Source organism: Equus quagga, chromosome 15, assembly GCF_021613505.1.
Source record: "Equus quagga isolate Etosha38 chromosome 15, UCLA_HA_Equagga_1.0, whole genome shotgun sequence".
NCBI lineage: Eukaryota > Metazoa > Chordata > Mammalia > Perissodactyla > Equidae > Equus > Equus quagga.
The window spans coordinates 65,090,063-65,102,723 of record NC_060281.1 but is presented as its reverse complement, the minus strand read 5'-3'; the positions used below and the strand labels follow the sequence as shown (position 1 = coordinate 65,102,723).

General features: G+C 47.9%; 1 protein-coding gene across 2 annotated transcripts in view; it reads left to right on the top strand.

Moving 5' to 3' along the window:
* ADGRD1 (adhesion G protein-coupled receptor D1) overlaps positions 1-12,661 on the top strand; it is a 143,217-nt gene that overhangs the window by 78,944 nt on the left and 51,612 nt on the right. For both annotated transcript variants that reach the window (XM_046641204.1, XM_046641203.1), the window contains one exon: positions 7,485-7,558. In XM_046641204.1, coding sequence (XP_046497160.1) covers positions 7,485-7,558 — 74 coding nt within the window. The remainder of the gene's footprint in view (positions 1-7,484; positions 7,559-12,661) is intronic.

Here is a 12,661-nt window from a genome sequence, read left to right as displayed (position 1 = left end):
ATGCAGATGGGGATGCCCACACCTCAGGATGCAGATGGGGATGCTCACACCTCAGGATACACATGGGGATGCTCATGGAACAAGCACAGCCCCGGAAGTAGAAGGAGACTCCTGGGAAGAAGTTGGGGCACCAGTGTCCTATGGGACTGTTGTGGATCAGAGTGTGCTGGGATTGTCTGGGACTCTCACAAGGTGACAGTGGACAAATACTTGAGATTTGAGATGCTGGGGCTGAGGGGAAGGATAATCACTAGTTATGGTAGTGTAGTCTGCAATGATGAGAGTAACAATCCATTACCTGTGGCCCCCTTAGCTGGCTTACTGACTAATTCCATGTTCCTGTGCAGGATTCAGCTGATCAAAATGAGACTTAAATATTAAAATCCCTGGCTTAATGGTAGGGTCCTTTTGTCTACTGCCCAAGCGTGTGTTTCCTCCAGGTAGAAAACTTTGCTTGTTTATAATTGATCTGCTGCTGATTTCACTCTTTTTTCATTTTCATTTTTTCATTTTCATTTTGGAGTAATGATAGATTTACAGGAAGTTACAAAGATGGTAGAAAGAACTCTGTGTCCCCTGGACCCAGTTTCCCCCAGAGGTTACAGGTGATGGAACTAGAGTGAGTATCAAAACTAGGAAACCAACATCGGCACGGTGCGTGTGTGTATAGTCCTGCGTCATTTTAGCACAGGCGAGGTTGCTGGAACCACTGCTGAGGTTAGGATTTTACCACCAAGAACATCTCCTTTTTGTTGCACATCCTCCCCCCACGCCCCCATACCTAACTCCTGGCAGCCGCCGATCTGCTTTCCATCTTGATCATTTTGTCCTTCTAAGAAGGATACACAAATGGAATCGTACAGCGTGTCACCTTTGGAGATTGGTTCTATCACTCAACGTGATGAGAGCCATCCAAGGTGTTGCGTGTGTCCGCAGTTTATACCTTCCTGTTGTTGGGAGTGTTCTGTGGACAAACCACGGTGTTTTGAACTGTCACCCACTGAAGAATGTCTGCTTGTTCCCAGTTTTCGGTTGTTGCAAGTAAAGCTGCTGTGCGCAATCGTGCACAGGTTTTTGTGTGGAAATAGTCTCTATTTCTCCAGGATAAATGCCCAGGAGTCCATTTACAGGGGCCTAGGGTAAGTATTTTTAATATTTTTAAAAACTTCCAAACTTTCCCAGAGTGGCCATACCATTTCACATTCCCACCGCCAACAGATGAGCAATTTGGTTTCTCTGCGTCCTCATCAGCATTTGGTATAGGCACTATTTTCTGTTTTGATTGTTTTCATTGTGGTCTGAATTTCCCTGATGGTTAGTGATGTTGAAAATCTTTTCTTGTGCTTACTTGACATCTGTACATCCGCTTCAGTGGAGCGTCTCTTCATGTCCTTTGCCCATTTTCTGCCTGGAATCATTGTTTTTTATGGTTTTGAGAATTCTTTATATATTCTAGACATGACTCCTGTGTCGTATATGTGGTGTGTAAATATTTTCTCCCAGTCTGTAGCGTGTCTTTTTATCCACTTAACAGGGTCTTTCACAGAGCTGACACTTTTAATTTTTATGAAGTCCAATTTATTGATTTTTTAATCTCAAGGATTATATTTTTGGTGTCATAGCTAATACTCTCCATTGAGCTCTAGGTCCTAAAGATTTTCTCCTATGTTTTCTTCTAAAAGTGTTATAGTTTTATGTTTAACATTCAGTCTAGGATCCTCGTGCGGTTAACTTTTGTGTGAGGTGTGAGGTTTAGGTTGAGGTATTGAGCTGTCTGTCTGCCTGTGGGTGTCCAATTGTCTGACACTGTCGTCAAAGAGCTCTCTTTCCTTCACTGGACGACCTTTGCTCCTTTGTCAGAAGTCGGCTAACCGCGCTTGTGTGGGGCTGTGTCTGGGTTCCGTTGGTCTATTTGCAGACTGTCAGGATGTGTTTTTATAACTCATTCTCTTTCTAAAAATTCGCCCTGTGTATCAGGGCAATCTTGTGGGCCTCGTGAACACGCGCAGAATGTGTTTTATGAAGCACCGTCACAGAAGTCATGGCACTTGTCTTCTTGAGGAGCGTATTTTCGGATGGGAGGAGATCATTCCACAGAGTTGAGGATCCCAGGTTTTCCACGGAAAAGACATTTTTGCTACTCGAGTGACTTTGTCTTAATTCAGACAAACGCTAATGTGGTTTCCACCCTCGCCTCTCGGGTTGGGCAGGAGAGGCGATGAGAGTCGCCCTGGGCAGCCGTCAGTTCTCCGGTTTTGAGATGCCGGTCTCAGGTCCTGCTGGCCTGGGCTGGGGCCTCTTCCCTGGGGAGTTTCTGGGGACACCTGATGTCTCTGTGGTTAACTTGCGGGGGAGGGGGAGGGGGGTCAGGCAGAGTTGAATGTTGGGAATCTGAGGCCAGGACAGGTGGCTTGATTCTATTTGAACCAAACTGGAAGCAAAGCTGCGTGACAAGCCCAGACTCATGAAAAGCCAGTAAGTAAATAAAACGTCCGGCGTCCAATCGTCCTAAGTTTGTGGCTCAACACAAGATTTTTCTTTTTTTCAAACAAGAATCTTTGCAGCTTATTCATGTGGAATGGGGATGGATACTTCTGGAAATAACCCCCAACCTCTAACGCTGCGGGAATGAACTCCTAGTGGCCCTCGCCCCGCCTGTTCCTGCCTCCTCTCTGCATCTCCCTGTTCTGCTCCATGCTCACCTTCCCTCTGTCCCCATCTCTCTGTTCTCTGAGAGCTGCAGCTGGAAAAGCCAAATGCAGGAACAGTCATGGGTCCCAGGCCAGCCTGTGATAGCACATTTTCCACTGAGAACTTGGTGACTAGGTGTTACCTGGCCAGGGGACGATCTGAAAACACCTTCTGTTCAATTTTGAGGCAGGCCGTTCTAATTCCAGATCCCCATGTAACTTCAGTTGTTTTTTCTTGTTTTTGGCCTGAAACATCAAAGCAATTTCCTCTGCGTGTCTGCCTCACCTGTCTGGCGGGTTTCCAGGCTGAATACAAGCCATGAGCATGGTAATCAGGAGTCTGCAGGCTCGGCCGTCTCTCAAATGGGACTCATGGGGTTTAGGAGATGAGAGAGGGTTTGGGAAACCACAGAGGATCACAACTTAGACTGAATTCCCTTCTGTCACCAGACCCACCGCTGGGTCCCCGAATCCCACACTGACCGTGAAGACAGAGAAACTCCAGGTCCCTGGAGTTGTGTGAACACCACAGTCCCGAGGCCTTCAGAGGGCGTCTCCGACCCTGGTCCCCAGTGGCCATGGCTGTGCCGCTGTTCTGCAGAAGACCCCGCCCGCGTGTCTCCTCCGCGCTCAGTGCGTGTGGAGGGAGGCAGGTGGGGAGGTTGGGGCTTGATCTAGGACTGGGGCCTGGCTGTCACCTGGAGGTAAGGAGGAGCCTGTCACGCACACGGTGTCTGCATCGCGTGGTCAGGACATGTCCGCCGATGGGACAGCCCTGACTCAAGCCCCATCAAGCCCAAAGGGGCCTCGATTGGCTCGTGGGCCTGGAAGGGCAAGGGGAGGTGGAGAGGCAGGCATCATCTGGACAGGGGAGGAGGGTGTGGGTGGCCATGTGTCAGGGCCTTTGCGGTGTCCTCAGATGACTTGATTGGCACATTGGAAGAAGGGTGCCTGAGGTTCAAGCCGCAGCCTGGGGTGAATGGGACGTTGTGGGGGTGTGAGTGAAGGCGTATGCACACCCTCAGTGTCCCAGACACGGCCCACCTCTCCTCTTATTCTTGCTTCCCCCAAAGGTGGGACGTTTAAACCATTCGGAGTCCTGGCCCCTGGCTTGCTGTGAGAGGAGCGGGTTGGAGAGGACGGTGGACAGCAGAGGGGTCTGCTCCAGACCTCCCCTGACATCCACGTGCGTCTGCCTGCGCTCTGGGAGCGGGCGTCTTGACCCCTTCCATTGCTTTATGAGGGGTCAGAATTAAGGGCCAGGGTACCATCTTTGTGTTTGGTGGAGCAGTGATAGGCAAGTGTCTCCCCAACTTATTTGTAGGCAGAAGTATACACTTGAATGAAAAGCAAGCAAATTTCTAAGCCCGGAGCATTAACAGGCTGTTAGAGATGATCCCTCTCTTGACGTGCATCTCCCAGAAGGAGACACCCTCCTGTACCTTGATTATGCACAGTAGGCAATGCATACTTGATTTATCCCCAAATGGCAAACCCCTGTGTTGTCTGAGGACGTCTCCGATCCAGGAGGAGATGCTCTCCCGAGCAGTCGTCCTGAAGCGAAGTGGGTCTGGTGGGGCCAGGCTCCCTGAGGCAGTGCCGGCTCTCTGGCGAAGGCCTTCCCTCTGGACGGCGGAGCTCAGCTGGGCCCCTCGGCTTCAGGGCTTGGGGGGCCTTCAAGGTGTACGTTGTTTCCCTCCATCCTGACGAGGACCCCCCCTTTCCCGGTCCCTGGCCACCAGGTGACTAACTGGAGTGGTTTCCATCTCTCCCAGGCGCTTGGGAGGCTGACGACTAGTTGACACCGCCCGCAGTTCTCCAGGAAAGTGGGCCTCGAACAGATGACTCACCTTCCTCTCTCTGGCAGCTCCCCAGCCCATATGTGAGCACCACACCCGCTCCAAATCACGCTCCTGGGAACTCTTGGGGCCTCCTTTCCTGGAGACTTGCTGGGAGCCTTTGTTCCAGTTGGGTTGCAGACTCCAAACACAGGAGGAGGCAATTTGCTCTTCCCATTGCAGGAGCAGAGCTGGGAGGAAACTCAGACGGCGGGCGGAGGGAGGCAGGAGTTTCCCGGGCGTGATTGCTGTCTGCCCCTCCACCCTCCGGGCCACACACGCGCTTGGCTTGTTGCCGCTGTGGCTGGTTTTCAAATTCCGCTTGAAGAGTGATTTAGACATGGAGTCAGGGGGTCAGGCCTTGTAGAGGCCACTCCGCCCTCTGCGCTGCCCGGTGGAGGTGCTGCAGCACGCTGGCCCCACGTTAGAGGCCACAAGGGCAGGGACCACCGCTTCCTCGAGGAGGAGCCTCGGGCGAGGCATGCGAGCCTGCTTGCTGGCTTCCTCCAGTCCTGGCCGCCTTTACTATTTCTTTTACCTTACACAGGTAACACACAAATGCACCTCCATGCTTGGAAATGACACAGTGCTATCCTGGAGGGTGTGGGCCCAGGGCAGCCCAGGCCCGAGGAAAGCTCGCCGATGCTGGGCGGTGATCACACCAGCTTCCTATTTGTATTCTCGATTTTGTGGGTTTTGTGTGTCAAAGGTCCCCCTCACTGATGACCTCTGTGGTCCTAAGTGGCTGCAGACGCAGGGCCCTCTGTCTGAGCACAAAGTTCACAGCAGGCAGAGATGTTACGAGGGGACGGAGGAGGAAGCGTCTGTAGCATTCAGTGTTTCTGAAGGGCTTGAGAAGTCCCAGGGGCCGCCCCACTCCCAGTTCCTGATTCTGCATTGGGGCCCTAGGCTGGGCCATTCCAGGTTCCCGGGTGATGCTGAGGCTGCTGGTAGGACCACACCTTGAAAATCACTCTCCTCTGTGAACACGAGAAGGGGTGCCAGCCAGGGTGTCCCCAGTGCCATTGAGGACAAGGTCAGGCATCTTGGACACAGCCTAGAAAAACAGGGTGAGAAAAAGAATGCTTGAGATTTTTAGGGTTTTTTCCCCTTTGACTTTCTTGAGCCTGATGTTGTGTTGCTTGGGCTTCCCGAGTTTCTTTATAGGTTTTGGGGTTCAGTTAAACTCATTTCCCTGAGTCCTGGGTCCTCTCCGGAACCCGCGTGTGCAGATGGAGGACAGCCCTGTGGGTTCTGACCTGCCGCTTCTCCTGCAGCTCAGTGTGGTGGCCCATGCTGTCTGGGTGGGTGGCCCCTCAGGAGCTCCTCTCAGAAATCGGAGATGACACCCGCCTGCCGGTGAGCTCGCACTTCCACGGTAACTCGTGCTTGCGACTCCTCTGAAGGTTCCACGTGTGCAGGCACAGCAGGCGTGAAGACAGAGGGTCCCTGCCCTGTGAGCTTTATTCCCATGGGGGCACAGACGCTGAATGTTTTAGACAGTGTTGAGTGCTGTGGAAAAAATAAAACTGGTAGAAGGAGATAGTGATGGAGAGGACAGGGAAGGCCCCTCCAAGATGAGAAGATGAACAATTAGAGGAAACAGGCATAGCCTGGAGGAGAATGCTCTGGCCACAGGCCTGCAGCATTTCCAGGCACAGTTGGCTTTAGGGATGCCATAATATGTTAAAATAACCCTAAGATGCTTGGGGAAGAGAGCAAAAGGAGTAAACATTCCCTTTTGCCAAAAGATCAGTAATAAACAGCATTAATATAATTGTACTGTGCCCACAGAGACCATCAGAGAAAATTCTAGAATGCAGGAAATGATGGATGAGCCCTTTGGTTTTTGCAGTGGGTTGAGGGGGCCTGTCAGAGGGGTGCCCATCAGTGTAGCTGCAGGCGCTTACCGCCCGCCGGGAAAGAGATGCTGTGTGTAAGGCGTTAGAATGGCGCTAGCGGAGGGAGGCGTCTCCATTGCTGTCTCTCCTGCAGAAAGCGGGGCTCAATCGATCGGTAGCTGATGCAGCCCCAAGATGAGGGAGGGGTCTCACTGCAGCCGCAGAGGCTCACGAATGGCAGCGTTGGCAGAGGAGGGAATGGAGTGAGCGCCGGGCATCAATGAGAGGCGCGGGACTTGCTGATGGGGAATCAGCAAGACGCCGTTTGTCCTGGGAGCCCAACCTGAGCAGCCCCAGTTTCCTGAGGGAGCTGCTGGCGTCCTGAGCTTCCCAGTGACAGTTCCTGGAGGAGTCCCGGCACCTCGTTTAGGGCAGAGCAGCTGCTGCCACATGCCCCAAGCTGGCATCCAGGAAGCCCGGACGCTAGACTTTTTCTCTCTCAGGAGGGAACGAGAGTCCCAGGAACAGGGTCGTTGACTGATCTACTTGCCTTCATTCTTTTATCCATTCATTCAACAAATGTTTAGTAAGCACCAGCAGAAGACGACACAGGCACTGCTCATCATATGCACCTTCTAGAGGGGAAGACAGCAAACGCATAAATAAGGGAATATGTAACCTGCTGCGTGGTGGTCAACGCTGTGAAAAAATAAATAAGAGGAAGGAAGGGGCTGGCGGGCTGGGGGGCAGTCTTGTTTTGAATAGGCAGGGAAGGTCTCTCTGAGGAACTAACACGTAGCAGAGACCAGAAAGAAGTGAGGGAGGGAGTCAGGTGGTTGTCTTGGGGGAACAGCATTCTAAGGGGTGGACACAGCAAGTGTGAAGGCCCTGAGGTGGGAGACCAGGCTTGAGGGCTGGTATGGGCAAAGAGAGAGTGAGGCAGGCCAGGTGACCTGGCCCTCTCTGACCACAACTTGGATCCGGATGGAAAGTCAATGGCTTTGTGCATCACCACCCAAGGCCCCCTGGGCCGTGAGGGTGCTGCTCTGACTTCAGTGCTGGGGACTTGGTTTTCCAGCTGTGTCCTGACGTGTATCCATTCTCTCTCATTTCAGACTCGCAGGCAGTACAGCGAGGCCACCAATGAGAGCAACCGAGTCTTCCTGTACTGTGCCTTCTTGGACTTCAGGTACTGCTGCTTGAGGTCCCCGGGCAAGGACAGGGCGGGAGAGTGGGGGGAGGGTGGGGGAAGGGGCTGGTGCCACATGGGTGTCCAGGCCCATGCTCCATCACATGCCAGCCCGGGTAAACTTCCAGGGTCCCCGTGTCCGGAGGCAGCACAGTTGCATCACCTTCCGGGGGCTGGAGAGGACTCAGGACAGGGGCAGGACCTGGAGGACGACCTGGGAGAGGCTCCTCTCTGGACACAGCCAGGTTTATCAGGACACCGTCTCTTAGAGCCCAGGGTGGTCTTCAGACACTTACCCAGTTCAGCTGAGTCACCAGGACCTCAGGATGGATGATGCTGTTTGGGTGGACAGGCTCCCGGCGCCCCTGGCTGTGTCAGAGTTAGGTGCTGGACTGCGGGTCTTGAGGTCGGGAGGAGGGCTCAGGAAGCAGCTCTTTCCTGGCTGACATGTCAGCATCTTAGGATTTTAAGACCTTGATGACCACACTGGGTGAGCTGAACCTCAGCTCTGTGAGTCCTCGGCCTCTACCGCTCAGCCCTGGACTCAGGGGTATCCTTCTTCTCAGCATCTCCTGTGCACACCTCTGAGGTTCACTCTTACCCTCCCTCCTGGACACCATCCCAACTCACCTCCTTGGGCTCACCTGCCCACGGGCTGGGGGGGCCTTCTCCTGATGTCGTTCTCATCGCGATGCTCCTCTGGACGTGAGCCCACCACAAACGGCCCCCATGGTCAAAACAGGGATTGAAAACAGATTCCCACAGGGCCAGGGAGGTGCCATCAGTGAGCATAAGAGACAGTTGGGAGTGGATGGGGTAGGGGCATGGCGCTAGGGTCACAGACCCTCTCAGCTGCTCAGCTAGGGCCCCTGTGGCGTGTTCCCCATGGGATCCAGGCCCCGTGTTTTCAGATCTTCTGATTGTCTGAGGTTGGATTTTTATGTGAAATTTGAAACACCATAGAGGTAAAAAGAACACATCTGGGGCCTCCGGTTCACACCCAACCTGACGGCTGCTCACCTTTCATGTTGTCAGGGCTCCCCACACCTGAGCATCTTCCCTGTACCTGGACCCACGCCCCCAGGTCCCTCCAGCCCAGCATCCTCCCAGGGCCTTGCTGCCTTCCCTGGTGCAGCCTCACTCATCAGAGAAAGCCAGTCTGCTTCCCTGCCTTCAGAGGACCAGGGGACTCAAGATGCTGAGCTGGGTTGGGGTCGGGCTGTGGTGGGTTGGCTTGATCCCAGTTTATCTCTGCTCCATGAACAGTGAGGAAAATGCAGCAGGTCCCCGTAATGCTCAGCAAATATATATATGTATATATATATATATATATATATGTATGTATAATCTCGTGGGGGTGCTTTTCTCTGGCTGTGGCCTTCAGCAGTGCACCTGCGTGCCATCTGAAAAATGGATTGACGGCTCTGGAAGTTGAGTGGTTTTGCCTTGGCCAAGTTCAGCCAGTTGCATCCCTTTATTCATTTCTTTGTAAATTATGAAAATTCAGAAGCACAATCTCCTAGAAAAAGTCACCCCGATCTTGGGGGTACTGCCAGTAGAAAATAATTTATGGATGGAAAGGAGAGATGGAGTTTAGTAAGAACCAAATGAAATGTTGGTTTTTATTTTTGAAGAAATGTTAAGAGCAAAGTGCAAAGAATATTATAACAAATCCAGGTACCCATTGCCCCAAATTTTCAATTACTAACATGTTTCTATTTTTAAGAATAAATCAACAAAAACATCATAGATGATGCTAAAGAACGCTGTCTCCTCCTGTTCTTTCCCCTCAATTCCCAGAGGCAGCTACTATGTGAATACAGTGTATGTAATCTGCCTGTCTGTGTTCCCAATTATTATTTATTAGCATACAATTTGCATTCAGAAAAATGAATACATTTTTGTTATACAGTTCTGTGAGTTTTGACAAATGAATGCAGTTGTGTAACTGCTGTCATCAAGATGTAGAGCAATTCATCACCCTCAGAGATTCCTTCCTGGCCGTTTGCCATCATCCCCCGCTCTGATCCCGGCTCTTGCAACCACTGATTCGTCTTCTATCCCTGGAGTTTTGCTTGTGCAAGAATGCCATATATATTCAATCATATAAATGGATCATAGCGTGGGTGCCCTTTGAAATCTGGCTTCTTTCATTTAGCGTAATAACATTGACATTGTTGCATGTGTCAACAGTTCATTTTTGTTTTGTGTTGCTGAGTGGTAGTCCATTGCATGGCTGTCCCATATCGTTTGTTGTCTGTTCTCCAGTGGGGGAACATTTGGGTTGTTTCCACTTTTGAGGGATTATGAATAAAGCTGAAGGTTGAACCAGCTTTGCATTCCTGGGATAAACTGCACTTGGTCATGATATGTTATCTTTTTATATATTGTTGAATTTGTTTTGCTAGAATTGTTGAGGATTTTGGTATCTATGTTCATGAAGGATATTTGTTTATAGTTTTCTCTTTTTGTAATGTCTTTGGTTTATGTGGCAAGGTAATGGTATCTTTGTAAAAGGTATATTTTAGAATGCATTTTGGAATAGTTTGTATAGAACTGATATTATTTCTTCCATAAATATTTGTTAGAATTCACCAGTGAAGCCATCTGAACCTTAGTTTTTGTTGTTGGTAGGTTTTCACACGCACATTCAATTTCTGTAATGGATACAGAACTATTTAGGTCATTTACTTCTTTGTAAGTGAGTTTTGGCCGTTTGTGTTTTTTGAAGAATCTGTCCAAATTATCTTTAACTTTTGGGCACGGAGATTTTTGTAGTATTCCCTAATTAGCTTTTTTCCATGTCTGTAGGGTCTGTGGTGATGTCCCTATTTCATTTTTGATATCTGTAATTTGTGTCTTCTCTCTTTTTTCTTGGTCACTCTTACTAGAGGTTTACCAATTTTATTGATTTTTTTCAAAGAAACAACTTTTTATTTCTCTATTGTGTTTTTATTGTCAATTTCATTGATTTATCCCCATCTCATTGTCTTTAGTTTATTTCTTTCTGCTTGCTTTGGGTTTAATCTGCTCTTCATTTTTTAATTTCTTAAAGTGGAGGTTTGGATTATTGATATGAGAACTTTATTATTTTCTAATATAAACATTTAATGTTATAAGTTTTCCTGTAAGCACTGATTTAGCTGCATCTCATGAATGTCGATATGTTGTTTCATTTTCATTAAATTAAAAATATTTTCTAACTATCCTTATGACTTCCTTTTCAACCCATATACTGTTTTAAAGTGTGTTGTTTATTCCAAATATTTGGAGACTTTCCAGAGATCTTTTTGCTATTGATTTCTAATTAAAATTTTTGTTGATCTGAAAACATTTTTTATGTAACTTCAATTCTTTTTAATTTGTAAAAAAGTTGTTTTATGACCCAGAATATGTTTACTCTTGGTGAATGTCCCATATGTACTTAGAAAAAATGTATTCTTTTCTTTTTCTTTTTTCTTGGTGAGGAAGCTTTGCCCTCAGCTAACATCTGTTGCCAGTCTTCCTCTTTTCTTTGCTGGAGGAAGATTGGCCCTGAGCTAATATCCATGCCAGTCTTCCTCTACTTTGTGTGTGGGACGTCTCCACAGCATGGCTGATGAGTGGAGGAGGTCCGTGCCTGGGATCCAAACCCATGAACCCGGGCTGCCAAAGCAGAGCAGGAGGAACTTTAACCACTGCGCCATGGGGCCAGCCCCCAAGAAAATGTATTCTTAATGGAGTGTTCTATAAATGTCAATTAAGTCACATTGATTGATAGTGTTCAGATCTTCTGTAACTTTATTACCTTTCTGTCAACTTATTCTATCGATTAATAAGAGAGGAGTGTGAATTCTCTATTCGGTTTTATCAGTTTTTTAAAAAAATGTATTTTGAAGCTCTTTCTCAGTGCGTATACAGTTAGGATTCTTATGTCTTCTTGGAAATTGACCCCTTTGTCATTATCCAAAGTCCCTGTCCATCCTGGGAAATATTTGTGGCTCTGAAGTCTACTTTGTCTAACTTTGATTTAGCTATTCTGGCTTTCATAGTTAGTGATTGCACGCTGTATCTTTTCCTATCCTTTTACTTTAACCTATTTATATCTTTATAGTTAAATCAAGTTTCTTATAGACTGCATGTGACTGGGTTCTGCTTTTCTATCCAATCGGAACATTTCTGTTTTTAATTGGCATGTTAGATAATTTATATTCAATGTGATTATTGATGTAGTTGGATTAAACCTGCCATGTTGCTAGCTGTTTGCTATTTTTTCTATCTTTTTGTTGTTTCTTATGTTTTCTTTTTCTCAATTCATTTGGATTTTGGGGGCTAGTGTATGATGTTATTTTATCTCCACTCTTGATTTTAGTTTATACTCTCTTTTTAATTTTTTGCAGCGGTTGCCCTTAGGCTTACAGTGTATGCCTTTCGGTCGTCTGTGTCCACCTTCAGATAACCGTCTGTCACTGCACGTGTGTCCTAAGACATTAATCTTTTCACAGTTACCCCCCCCATCCCTTGTGCTTGCTTGTCATACATTTTACCTTTACAGATGCCCCAAATGCACAATATGGTGATAGTATTTTTGCTTTAGACAATTAGTTATCTTCTAGAGCAATTAAAAATAAGAAAATTATAATTGCATATTTCCCTTCATCTTTTTCCATTTCCAGCTATTTTATTTCTTTGTGTAGATCAAAGTTTCCGTCTGGCATCATATGCTTTTAACTTTTCCTGTAGTGTGTGAGTCTCCTGGCAATAAATTTGTTTTTTGTTTGAGAAAGCATTCTCTTTTATTTCTGAAAGATATTCTCACTGGGCTTAGAATTCTGGGTCATTTTTTCTAGACTTTCACTTTAAAAAAGACGTAAGCAATATGTCAATACATTGTTCTTTTAAAATGTAAAACATTGTATAAAAGCAGACGACCCTTTAATACAATTATATCTTATCCTGATCTGCTTGCCTCTCTCTAGCAGGAGCCACAGCAGGGAGATCTTTGTGGGTGTTTTCTCAATCATTTATGTATGATTTATACTTCTGTTGAAAGGCAATAAGTGGTATTGCTTAGTTTCACGTTTCTCACATCATTTCATGACACTTTGTTTTGTGTTCTGCCCA